General features: G+C 38.8%; 1 protein-coding gene across 1 annotated transcript in view; it reads left to right on the top strand.

Annotated features, from left to right (window-relative positions):
• The window catches only part of TRPA1 (transient receptor potential cation channel subfamily A member 1), a 56,533-nt gene that overhangs the window by 27,147 nt on the left and 15,199 nt on the right, over nt 1-14,187 (top strand). The window contains exons 8-14 of the mRNA XM_068983764.1: nt 2,199-2,247; nt 4,999-5,098; nt 5,710-5,810; nt 7,066-7,235; nt 7,321-7,485; nt 9,924-10,038; nt 11,251-11,417. Coding sequence (XP_068839865.1) covers nt 2,199-2,247; nt 4,999-5,098; nt 5,710-5,810; nt 7,066-7,235; nt 7,321-7,485; nt 9,924-10,038; nt 11,251-11,417 — 867 coding nt within the window. The remainder of the gene's footprint in view (nt 1-2,198; nt 2,248-4,998; nt 5,099-5,709; nt 5,811-7,065; nt 7,236-7,320; nt 7,486-9,923; nt 10,039-11,250; nt 11,418-14,187) is intronic.

Below are 14,187 nucleotides of genomic sequence, written 5' to 3'. Positions count from 1 at the left end.
GTTCAATTCCTTGCGAAGACAAAAACTGTCTGTTCCCTATGTGAGTGAAAGAAATGGCTGAGAAGGGGCTTTGCTGTCTCTCTGTCTCTATCTCTCACCATCTCTCTCTGTCTCTGTCTGTCTGTCTGTCTGTCTCTCTCTCTCACACACACACACACAATACACATGGAGGCAGAGCTAGAAGCTTGGAATGGCAGAAGAAGAGCTGAGATAGTCTCAATAAGTAACTGAACCAAGAAATATACACTATCCCACAGTGAAAAAGAAACTCTAGCTACCAATATGAGATCTGGTTCTAAACTGGGGAGATGGAGGTGTGAGTGTACACATTAGCAAAACCACTAGCCATAATGGCTATGCATGAACAGAAGGAACTCCAAGGAACTTCCATGCAGGATGAGTTTGCAAACTAAAATTTCATAGCATAAAGGAAATTCATAAGATTATGACAGTCTAATCAACAAAAGGCTAATTTACTTCCAAAGAAATAGAAATAACAGGGCAACTTATAAATAATTTCATAATAAAGGTATTTAAAACTTTCAGAAATTTAAAAGAAGGAATGATCAATTTGTAAAGTAAATGTATTAAGAGAAGGCATTATGGAAAACAAATTGGCATTTATGAATCAAAGATTGGTGATGTGAAAAAGATGCAGTTGGAAACCCTAGACAGGAAAAAAAACACAAATATTGAAATAAAACAAAAACTCAGTAGACAGATTAACTGCTAGACCAGATATTTTTCAAACTACTACACGTTAGAATCCTGTGAGTAGTTTATAAAATCCCAACATTAGTTCATACTCAGATTACATCAGAATTGCTGATGACTCTCAGGAATTTTTAAACACTCTTTGTGATGCCAATGTTTAGCCAATTCAGAATCCACTCCAGTGTTCTTGCCTAGAGAATCCCAGGGATGGGGGAGCCCGGTGGGCTGCCGTCTATGGGGTCGCACAGAGTCGGACACGACTGAAGCAACTTAGCAGCAGCAGCAGCAGTGATCTGAGTATAGTTAAAATGTGTACATTTACAGTAGAGCTTTAATATACAAATATGCACAAGAAGGAGTTATTTTAGGATAACAGACCCATCTACCTGACCAAAAAATATAGTTAGCCTGGACACTTTCAACTTGAGTTGGCTGAAGATTTCTTGGACTAGTTCAGTCCAATTCTGATGAACCTAATGCTGATCTATGATCCTGGAATGTCCTTTTCATAGCCAGTGACACTGGGGTTCATCTTGAGCTTCAAAGGAAAGTTTGTTCCTTGGTCCACAGCTTCTTTTGCTGCTGTAGTGCAAAGATCTCAGTGGTGTGCAGGCCACACTTGGAGTACCAGAGCCCTAGACTGAGAAGATACAGAACAAATCAAATGGGGCCTTAAATTAACATTATTTGACTCTTAAAATTGCTCAATACATCTAATAACATTTAGAATGCAACCTCTTGTGAATTTTTAATGAAAATTGGCAAGCTGATACTAAGACATACACAGAAAGTTAAGAATAGAGGAGATAGTCTTGAGTAGGAACAAAAAAATAAGATTTGCATTAGGAAACAGACTTTTAAATAATTGGTATTAACATTTGTTATGGTGATGCTTTAATATAGATTAAAAATCTGTATTTTCTGTATTAATTAACATTATCCTTATGGCTGCTTGTGAGATGATACCAAGTGACTTCAGTTATATCCATTGGGTTTTTTTTTTTTTTTTGGCTTCCTAAAACTTTAGGAACGCTAACACTGCCTTGTTAACTTTTGCCAACAAAGGGACATTGTGAACCCTGCAGGTAAATCTTAGCTGTACCTTGTATGCAATTGTTGCTATTTCTCATGGTCACAGTAGTAATAGCCCGTTATTTTGGCCTTTTATTTTAAACTCTTAGGACAGATTTTACTGTTCACTTCAGAACATGTTCATGATGGTTTTTTACAAGGACAAAATAGGTTTGCAGAAAGATGAGGAGGAAAATCTTGTGATGTATTTGATCTTTCGCTATTACTCCTACTTGAAAAGTTACCCTAATCAGAATCCAATTGTAGATTTTGAAAGGTTATTAACTCCCTAGCCTTTTATCATGTTATTCGATGATCCTTTAAATTCACTTTCTGAATATATTGAATAGTAGCTTTATGTTGTATATTTATGTCAGTAGTTCCTTAATATGTTTATAATTCTCTTTTTGCAGAGCCTCATTATTTGATCACCATGAACTCGCTGACTACTTAATTTCAGTGGTAACTATTTCTTTGACAGATTTATTTTTTATTACTATTTACAGTTGAAAAATCATATAATTACATACCATGAATCTTCAAAATTCAGCCAAATTTTTCAATTTGGGGTATACTTGCTTCACAATATTGTGTTAGTTTCTGCTGTACAATTAAGTGAATCAGCTATGAGTATACACACATCCCCCTCCTCTTGGATCTCCCCCCCACTCCCCCATCCCATGCATCTAGGTCCCCACAGAGCACCAAGCTGAGGTTCCTGTGCTATACACCAACTTCCCACTAGCTGTTTTACACATGGAAGTATATATGTCTATCCCATTCTCCCAGTTCAGCCACCCTTTCCTACCCCTGTGTCCACACATCTGTTCTCTACTTCTGCATTCCTGCCTGCAGATAGGTTCATCTGTACCATTGCTCTGCATTCCACACATATGCATTAATATACAATAGTTGTTTTTCGCTTTGATTTCTTGCCTACAAGCAAAAGAGTTTACAAAAAGATGATTGATACATTTGCAGAACATTTTGAAAATTTTTTCTGTGTCTTTCATTTTGTATCTCTGAGATGAGGGAGTACACTAAGCTTACTGTGATAATCACTACATGATATCTGTAAGTCCAATTATTATGCCACACAGCTTAAACTTATACAGTGCTGTATGTCAGTTATGAAAGTGAAGGTGTTAGTTGCTCAGTCATGTCCGACTCTCTGTGACCCCGCGAGCCCACCAGTCTCCTCTGTCCATGGAATTTTCCAGGCAATACTGGAGTGGGTTGCCATTCTCTTTTCCAGGGGATCTTCCCGACCCAGGGATCAAACCTGGGCCTCCTGCATTGCAGGCAAATTCTTTACTGTCTGAGCCACCTTGGAAGAACTGATGCTAAAGCTGAAGCTCCAGTACTTTGGCCAACTCATTGGAAAAGACCCTGAATGCTGGGAAAGATTGAAGACAAAAGGAGAAGGGGGTGGTGGAGGATGAAATGGTTAGATAGCATCATTGACTCAATGGACATGAATTTGAGCAAACTCCAGGAGATATTGGAGAACAAGTAGTCTGGCATGTTGCAGTCCATGGGGTCACCAAGAGTTGGACATGACTTAGCGACTGAACAACAACACGTCAATTATATCTCAATAAAACTAGAAGAAAAAAAATACTTGATACATTCACAAATAGGGTATATTGTATATGAATGCATAATGGCCAAACCTCATTGCCAGGAAGCTAGAAGTACCAGAGTGTACTCTTGATGCCCATATCAATGCATTTTTTGTGGGGAATTGATAGGTTCATGGCAAGGAATGCTCTCCTGTGACCCAGTCCTGGGAAAGGGTCAGGCTTGTTGACTCTGTCAACCCCTCTTCAGTACAAGTGGCTTGCAGGTGGAGGCAGGACAGAAAGCACGTGCGCCCTTCACCTTCCATTATAATCTTCTACCCCTGCTGCCTCCGTGCCAGCTTTCAAACAATGAGAATGTGAAGAACTAAAAATACTGTCCAAGGTTTGTTACAAGTGAAAGCACAAGACCTTTTTCACTCGAAGAAATGCGATCAGGCAGCTTTTGGGTTCAATGTAAGCCCTTTCTACAGATGAGTCTATGATGTATTTATTTAAGCCCTATCATATCAGTAATGAATGGAGTCTGGCCTGGAGTATTTAACATGTGCTTGTTGTCAATAGCAACTATTGAAATTGTGGTATTTACATAGGAGAATCCCTGGAAGACTCATTATAGCCCAGATTTTGTTATTCACATTTCCTGCAAATACAGCCCTCTCTTCACCTGTAAGAGCATGGCAGGACCTCACTGATCACTATCAGGCTGCCCTTGTCTGTATTCAGTGGGTCCCAAAAGAACAGGATCCTAGCCCCAATCGGAGTTTAAGCTATTTTTATTACCCTGTGCAAAAGATAGAATTCTTTCCATGAACTTTTAAAAAGTTTTTGTTTCTTGTCATATCAAATATTGTAACCATAATATGTAATGGTAAATACCAGCTTATTCCCTTAAAATATATACATATGAGATGTGATTTCCCAAATGCAAAAATTTTTTAACATTTGACTAAAATTTTACTTTAGGATTTGAATGATTTCAATTCAGTTATTTCAGTTCATCTGTTTCAGATGAAGCAGAGTTTTTAAAAAGAGAACAGTTTTTTTTTTCATGAGTTATAATTAACTCATACTATTATGTGAATTTCAGGTGTAGAGCATGATTCAATATTTGTATACAATGTAAAGTGACCACCACAGCAACTCCAGCTACCATCTGTCACCATGAAAGTTACAAAAAAATTTTTTTCCTTATGATGAGAGCTCCCAGAATCCACTCTCTTGGCAATAGAAGTGAATGATTTCTTGTGAACGCTTTTAAAATGACAAATGCAATCAACTTAGATTTTTTTAACCACAGATATTTAATAATCTTTTCTTACAGTGGGAACTAAACTACTGATATAGGTCAACATTTTGTGATTTCAGCAGGAAGATGGATCTACTGCCAGATGTCAGTCAAAAGATTAACATGGGAGAAGGACTTCGGTTGTTGAAGTTATAGAATAAGGCCTTGATTTTCCCTATGATTCATACAACGTGAATTACAGGGAAATGTCAAGCAGTCATGTGCGTGAGTGCTAGCTGTATTTTGGACATTCTGTCCCAGTGAATGAACATTAAGTTACAGATAGTAGTGTGAGCTGTTTTGTCTGCTCACAGGCTTTTTGCTGAACGACTTGTTTTATTTTAGGGAGCAGATATTGATATCACCGACTCTGAAGGACGGTCTCCACTTCTATTAGCAACTGCTTCTGCATCCTGGAATACTGTAAATTTGCTCCTCTCTAAAGGTACTAAGAGGGACTGAGCCAGGCCTTTAGAACTTCTGCTCGGTTTGGTTAAACATTCAGTGTCCATTTATTGTGTGCCAGGCTGTGGGCCAGGTGCTATGAACACAAATGGGATACTTCCCATATCTAGAATAATTTTCAGCCCAGTAGGGCATAATACTTGAAAAGATAACTTCAGAACAATAATTGATAACCTTTTACTAAACACTTTATCTGCATCCTCTCAGTGAACAAATCCACCTGATTTAGATGCTATAACTGTTCCCGTTTTAGATACTAACCCAGTCTGATAATGAAGAAAAGAGATACCGTCACCTCTTCTCTCTTGATCTCTAATCTCTCTATAATTCTATTTTATGTTTTAAAAGATGAGGCCTCACATATTAGATAATGTAATAAATCACACATTCTCTACCCCTTTGTACACACACATACACACTGTAAGATAAACACATTTTAAACCATGTTTAGTTTTCTTACCTAAATAAAGTTCCCTAACTTAAACGCTGGCAAAGTTTTAAGTCAATCTTTTATTTTCTTACATTGAAAATCCACCATAGGCTATGCTTTAAATAAATGAGTAGGAGTTATATTTATATTGTGCTTTTTAGGTGCCCGTGTGGACATAAAAGATAATCTTGGACGTAATTTTTTGCATTTGACTGTTCAACAGCCTTATGGATTAAAAAATTTGCATCCTGAGTTTCTGCAGGTAATACATATGTGTGGATTTCCATAAAGTGAGTTGAGTTCAACAGAGAGTAAACTGATTTCATTTATTATGATTTTTATTCCTTTGAAGGCTGAATCTGGAATTTAAATTTTATTTTTAAAGAAAGATGTCATATTTGAATATTTACAATATAGTAGTGATGATTATGATAATGATAAAAATAAATTACATTGAGATTGTTTTCTAAGTTATGGAGAGTTTCCATATATCCTTATCTATGATAGAATGCCTTTCCTTCACTCTTGGACCATTATGAATTGTGTATCAATTGAGAAGTCAAGTACATGAATGAATTAGCAGCACTTCCTAATCAATGAAGAAAAGCTACTCAACATGCTTATTGACAACTTGAAAACATTATCTCTATATTTATATTCACCAACTAATACTTACTGAGTGACTATTAGGTACATTTGAAGTGCATCATATTTTTAAAATAAATATATAAATAAATATAAATATAGTCTATGTCTTAAAGAATAAAGTATATTTGAATATCTAAAATATAAAATGGTTATGGATTGATTTAAGCTGCTCATTTGCCATTTGATTTTTATTTAAAAAGATAAAGTGATGTTCATTTCATTTTATTTTATTCATTTTTTTAAAGTGATACTAATTTAACAGTTTTGCTAATTTTGACTAACAGAGCACATTAACATTAAGCTGCTAAGTATTACTGGGCCGGGCGTGGGGGGTGGAATGAAGGGAGAGATGAGAAGGTTGGTTTGTGGTCAAATACATTTGGAAAATGCTGGGTTTAAAATATTAAATAATTTTATATTGTCAGGATTTCTCAGCACCTTTAATACGTAATATGCATTATATGGAGACAGAGCACCCATCTTCATCTGCATTTATTTTACTCTGGTATCCTTGTTGAGTTGTGTCCAACTCTTTGTGACCCCATGGACGGTAGCCTGCCAGACTCCTCTGTCCATGGGATTTCCCAGGCAAGAATACTGGAGTGGGTTGCCATTTCCTTCTCCAGGGGATCTTCCCGACCCAGGGATCGAATTCACATATCTTGCATCTCCTGCATTGGCAGGCAGGTTCTTTACCCCTAGCATCACCTGGGAAGTCCCTGGTATATAACCCTTAAGGTTATTTATACTTTCTACTCAAGGTGTATATATTGGTCCTTGTTAGAAAATACTGTCCTACAAAATAGGTTGAAAAACACTCTGTTAGCATCATCACAGAGTTATATTTAGAATATCCATCTTTCCCATAGATGCAGCATATAAAAGAGCTGGTGATGGACGAGGACAATGATGGGTGCACCCCTCTGCACTATGCGTGTCGACAGGGGGTCCCTGTCTCTGTAAACAACCTACTTAACTTTAATGTGTCCATTCATTCCAAAAGCAAAGATAAGAAATCACCCCTGCATTTTGCAGCCAGGTAAGGGTCACTTTAAGCGTCTTACGAACATGTCCTCTTTCTGTTAAATGTTTGCTTTGAAAATATTAAACTTTTTTTTTCCAAGTTATGGGCGTATCAATACCTGTCAGAGGCTCCTGCAAGACATAAGTGACACGAGGCTTTTGAATGAAGGTGACCTGCATGGAATGACTCCTCTCCACCTGGCTGCAAAGAACGGGCATGATAAAGTTGTTCAGCTGCTTCTGAAAAAGGGTGCATTATTTCTCAGGTGAGGATATAAGATTGCAATATTTACATCTTCTCTGTAACTGGCTAGACATTGTCAGGGTGTTTTTCTTATTTATTTTTGATTATGATATCTCACTTTCAGTCTCACTAAGTACTTTTACCCATTTCACTTAATCCTCAAAACATAACATGATTTCTCAAATATTGAAAGGGAAGTCAGTATTATTTCCAGCTGAAAACACTGAGGTTCATAGAGCTGAAGGCCTTGTTCAAAGTCACAGAATAAGTGGCTTTGTGTAGTTTCCAGAATTTTTGAGATATCCCTTCTCCTGTATACCTTCATCATGCTATCAGCTGTTTTGGCAGACACAAGGCAGTGTGTTTTTACAGACACACACATGCTATACAAATCAAAGACTCTACATCTCGTTCAGTATGATGACTGATGGACATGAAGAACTTCCTTTAAGCTGCAAAATGAGACATAAAAATTTCCTGAATTTCACTACAAAAGAAATCTAACACATGAAACAAAACCAAGTTAAAATGTGCTGTGCTTAGTTGCTCAGTCATGTCTGACTCCTTGTGACCCCATGGACTGTAGCCCGCCAGGCTTCTCTGTCCATGAGGATTCTCCAGGCAAGAGTACTAGAGTGGGTTGCCATGCCCTCCTGCAGGGGATCATCCCAACCCAGGGATTGAACCCATGTCTCTTGCATTGCAGGTAGACTCTTTGCAGGTAGACTCTTTACTGTCTGAGCCACCAGGGAAGCCCAAGTTAAAATAATTAAGTACAACAAAAAGTGGCATCATTAAATGACATCTTTGTAAAAATAAAAGGAAAACCCAGAAGCATTTCATAGATGTATGATGGGATAATTTCTAATTGCACCAACGTGGTAGCAGAGAGTTTATTAGGCTAATGTTAAAAAACACATCTCTTTATCAGAGTACCAGCCCCAGCACAGCAATGATGCAGCCGTGAAATCAATGTTCTGCTCAGTTCCTTCCTGCTTCCAAATGAACACCAGGCAACAGACTTGCAAAGGGGACCCCTGGTGAACCCAGAAGACAAGAGCTCTTGCATAACGATGTCATAACTGTAATAGTGAGGTGTCTCTGGCACCTAATACGGTTATTTACTGGCCCTGAAATTAAATTGTGTCAGTATCTCACACATTTTTTTCTATGTCTAATTTGGAAAAAAGGCAAGTGTTCACTGTATTCATATCTTGAATTTCTGAGAGAAAAGACAGACATTTCCCTAAAGGATCAAGTAAGAATTTTTGAGAGCATGAGAGGAACAATCTCTTTAGACCTGAACTCTTAGAAAAAATAAGTGGCATTAAGCTAAGCATCTTCTATCCATGTTTTGTATAATGATATTATTATTATAATGATCATCATTATTATTAGCTATGAATGGTAACCACAAGGATTAATAACACCATCATGGAAAAATTTTTGATACAATATTCAGTGAAAGAATAAAGCAATATTGAAAATAGTGTGTATAAGTACATTACAGCCTTAAAGAAAATGTATATGACACAGACATGCTAGCTGTAGTTTCACTCACCCAAAGTATTTGATAATGTGTTTATAGACTTTATTTATTTTCTTTTACAATTTTATTGAGATTATAATTGACACTGTGTAAGCTTAAGAGGTAAAACATATGAAAGGGTTACCACAGTAAGTTCAGCGAACACCCTTAATCTCATACAGATACCAAGAAATGGAAAAAGAAAAAAAAAGAAAAAAATTTTTCTTTGTGATCAGAACTCTTAGGGTTTACTCTGTTAATGTTCATTTATAACAGACAACAGTTTTAATTATATTTATTCATGTCATACACCACATCCCTAGTGTTTATCTTATAACTGAGAGTTTGCAACTTTTACCCATGGATTGCAGCCAACCAGGCTCCACTGTCCATGGAAATCTCCAGGCAAGAATACTGGAGTGTGCAGCCATTACCTTCTCCAAAGGATCTTTCCAATCCAGGGATCGAACCTGGGTCTCCTGAATTGCAGGCAGATTCTTTATCGTCTGAGCCACCAGGGAGGCCCTCACCCAATTAAGCTTGAAATTAACTCATGTTTAATTAACCAGGTAATACATATTTGGGCTTCCCAGGTGGCTCAGATTCTAAAGAATCCACCTGCCAATGCAGGAGATGTGGGTTTGATCCTTGAGTCGGGAAGATCCCCTGGAGAAGGAAATGGCAATTCACTCCAGTATTCCTTCCTGAAAAATCTTGTGGACAGAAGAGCCTGGTGGGCTCCAGTCCATGGGTTTGCAAAGAGTCTGACACAGCTTAGCAACACAGCAACAACAACACAGAATTACTTGCTAGAACTCAAATATCTCAGATATGGCTTATTTTCTCTGATCACCAGACCCACTTTCAACTGGGAGGTGTCCTTCCCCTTTTCATCTATGAGGTAAATGCACAGCTTTTCTCTTCTCTAACAGTGACCACAGTGGCTGGACTGCTTTGCATCACGCTTCCTTGGGTGGGTATACTCAGACCATGAAGGTCATTCTCGACACTAACTTGAAATGCACAGATCGGCTAGATGAAGAAGGGGTATGTACTGTGTTCCGCATACCTCCCCAAATCTTGGCATAGAGGAACCTTCCAACATTGCCAGAAACCTTCTCAGCTACTCTCTTCCCTTCTTGCCCTATATTGGGTTCTTCTTTTTTTTATAACTTTTTATATTGGAGTACAGCTGATGAACAGTGTTGTGATAGCTTCAGTTGGAGAGCAAAGGGACTCAGCCATATATATCCATGTATTCATTCTCTCCCAAACTCCCCTGCCATCCAGGCTGTCACATAACACTGAGCAGAGTTCCCTGTGCTATACCATAGGTCCTTGTTAGTTATCCATCTTAAAGATAGCAGTGTATACATGTCCATCCCAGACTCCCTAACTATTCCTTATTATGCAGACTATTAGTGAGGAAAGAGTCAAAGGGGAACAGAATAAGGAGACAGCCCCAAGGGGTGGGTGTATGTTGAGGACAGCTGGTGTGTTTCGTAGAGGCCTGTTACAGGCCCATGTGAACTAATGATAAAATTTTCACCATTCCCTGGGGGACCAAGGGAAATGAAGAGGGCAGGGGTAAGTTTTCCCTAAAACTAAGCGTATTTGATTTGAGAGACTCTCCTTCAGTCCACTATAATGTCCTTCATTCTTTTTTGGAGAATGAGTATTGAAATGTACGTTCTTTCACGAAATGACAGAGCCTAGAGGACTATCTTTGCTTTTTAAAATGTCTTTTATGTGGCAAAACTCGAGACCGGCAATCTTTTATCAACCTCTGATTTTTTTTTAAATTTATTTCATTTTTGGCTGTGCTAGATCTTTGAAAGAGCATGGATTTTTTCCCTCTAGCTGCGGCAGGCGGGGGCTGCTCTGCAGTTGCAGTGCACGGGTTTCTTCTCACTGTGCTGGCTTCTCTCGTTGTGGAGCACAGGCTCTAGGGTGTGTGGTTTCCGTAGTGGTGGCTCCCAGGCTCTAGAGCACAGGCTCGGTAGTTATGATGCAGGAGCTTAGTTGCTCCACGGCATGTGGGATTTTTCTCCTACCAGGCATCAAACCCAGGTCTCCTGCATTGGCAGGTAGATTCTTTACCACTGAGCCACTGGAGGAGCCCCAAATTTTAACTCTTTGTCATTAAATAGTTTTGTTAATAATATCTTAAGCAATTCAACAGTGAAACAAAGCTGTAAAATAGCCAAAGGATGAGTAGCCTTTGTCACTGGATTTTCTGGGTTTTGTTTTCTCTGAAAGAACACCGCGCTTCACTTTGCGGCGAGGGAGGGCCATGCCAAAGCCGTCTCGCTGCTCCTGAGCTACGATGCCGATGTGGTCCTGAACAAGCAGCAGGCCTCCTTCCTGCACGTTGCAATTCACAATAAGAGGAAGGAGGTGGTCCTCACGACCATCAGGAACAAAAGGTACACTGCCGTCCTGCCCACAATTGTCTAGTGTCCTCTGGCATTGGGGATAATCCGAGAGGAAGCAGGAAGAGAAAAAGAATAAAAGTTTCAGCTGTCGATCACCATTTTTATTTATTTTTCCTTTTTTCATTCAGGTTTAGTTGATGTGCAATATATTATGTAAGTTCCAGGTGTATAACACAGTGATTCACAAGTTTTAAAGGTTATATTCCATTTATAGTTTTCTAAAACATTGCCTATATTCCATGTTGCACATTATATCCTTGTAGCTTATTTGTTTGATACATAGTAGTTTGTACCTCCAATCCCCTGCTCTTACTTTGCTCTTCCCCTCTTCCTTCTCCCTCCTGGTAACCACTGGTTTATTCCCTATATCCACGAGTCTCTCTTTTTTTAAATATTCACTAATTTATTTTTAGTCCACATATAAGCGATACCATAAAGCATTTGTCTTTCTGTCTGACTTATTTCTCTTACCATAATACCCTCCCAAGTCCATACGTGTTGTTATAAATGGCAAAATTTCATTCTTTCTTATGGCTGAGTGATATTCCGTTGTATCTATCTATCTGTCTATGTATATATATGCACACACACACACATATATATATACCACATCTTTATCCATTCATCTGTTGATGGACACAGGTTGCTTCCATATCTTGGCAACTGTAAATAATGCTGCTTTGAACACTGTGGTACATGTATCTTTTTGAGTTAGTGTTTTTATTTTTCCTTAGGATTATATATCCTGTATACCTATATACCCAGGAGTGGACTTACTTCATCATATGGTAGTTCTAGTTTTAGCTTTCTGAGGAACCCCCATAGTGACTGTACCAATTTACATCCCTACCAACAGTGTTATGAGGGTTCCCTCTTCTCCACATCCTTGCCACCATTTGTTATATATGTTCTTGTTGACAACAGCCATTCTGACAGGTGTGAGGTGATATCTCATTATGGTTTGAATTTGCATTTCTCTGATGATTAGCAGCATCTTTCCATGTGCCCGTTGGCTATCTATTTGTCTTCTTTGGGAATATGTCTATAGAGGTCTTCTGTCCATTTTTAAAAATCAAGTTGTTTGTTTTTTTGATGTTGAATTATATGAGCTGCATCATATCATTTGAAAATATTTTCTTCCATTCAGTAGGTTGTCTTTTTGTCAATGATGTCCTTGGCTGTGCAAACACTTTTAAGTTTCATTAGGTCCTATTTGTTTATTTTTGCCTTTATTTCCCTTGCTTTAGAGACAGATGCAAAAAGTCAACATTTTAAAATGTCAGTATTTCCCTAATATTTTTAATGAACTCTTTGAGTGACCACAGACACCTGAAGAGTTGCTTAAACTCTCTGGTCCCCAGCTCCCATTTCTAAGTGGCGGGAGCACAGACCCACTTCACAGCACTCGTGTGAGGCCCCCAGGGGTCAGGCGTCTGTAGTCTGTGGCACCATGCTCATTGTCAGGCTAACTCTGCCCTGACTCCCCTGAACGTGCCCGAAGCTCTCCTGCCCAGTGGAAACCCCCAAACTGGATGTTGGTGAAAATATTCTTCAAGGTAAATCCCTGTTGCTACCAGTACCAGGAAATGGAATTTCCTTTAGCCCATGATCTTGCGTGGCTGTGGGTGTTTTTTAAACCGTACTCTAAGGAGTTTTAATGATGAAGTTGGAGGGTAGTTTGTCCCATGTCTCAAACATAATCTATTCTATATATTAGTCATCACAGATAGATTCTCACCAAGGCCCAGTGTCCCCCGGTAGTGGACTCAGAGATGAGCAATCTCATATTCATAGCAGACCAAGCCTGTGTTTTGGAGCATGGGAAGTCTCCAGGTCCTCTGGCCCATTCTTCCTTAGAAGCACTCATCAGTGCAACCTGGAGTTTTCTATTGATGGTACAGATATCCTGGACGGACTTTACTGATAGGGTTAACAGAAAATTTGCCTGGGTAGCTTTTAGAACTAGCCTCCTATTACAAAGATAGGATCTTGGCGATAAATGGGCTCTTTTTTACTTCCTGTTGTAGATTACTTTCATTCTTGGTGTCATAAACATCTGTCCAATCAGATGGCAGTGAAGAAAGATGCAAATCTGCGATGTTCTCACAGAGCCCGTGGTTATTAATGTACTTAATACATGTTGTTGTTGTTTAGTTGCGCAGTCACGTCCTGCTCTTTTGCAACCCCGTGGACTGTAGCCCACCAGGCTCCTCTGTCCACGTGATTTCCCAGGCAACAATACTGGAATGGATTGCCATTCCCTTCTCCAGGGGATCTTCCCGGCACAGGGATCGGACCCACTGTCTCCTGCTTGGCAGGCAGATTCTTTACCACCGAGCCACCCGGGAAGCCCTGATACATGTTACTTTGTATTTAATTCAATACATGATGTATACCTGGGTTAAAGGTAAAGTGTCATGTGACCAGTACTATGTTGTTGTTGTATGTTTGTCAATGTGGATGTCTCCATACAGCATGACCAGATTTGAAAGTAATACCCCTTCATGACTTCAGGGGGAAATCAAAGTCAAAACCTACCTTCTTGAAAAGGCATTTAGATAGAGTCAGAACAGTGATTATAACAACCATCCTTGAATTTGCCCACATTTCTAATTTCCATGAATGAATAAGGACTCTATTGGATTGATTTCAGTTCACATATTGATTCCATTGGAACCAATCAGTTTCTCCTAAACACAATAATCTTGAATTTCAGCTAACCAATCAATTTCCCCTAAAGATAGTAATCTTGAATTTCAAC

This window comes from Capricornis sumatraensis, chromosome 11 (assembly GCF_032405125.1).
Source record: "Capricornis sumatraensis isolate serow.1 chromosome 11, serow.2, whole genome shotgun sequence".
Lineage (NCBI taxonomy): Eukaryota > Metazoa > Chordata > Mammalia > Artiodactyla > Bovidae > Capricornis > Capricornis sumatraensis.
Note: the sequence above shows the minus strand (reverse complement) of the source record. Positions and strands in the feature narration are given on the sequence as shown.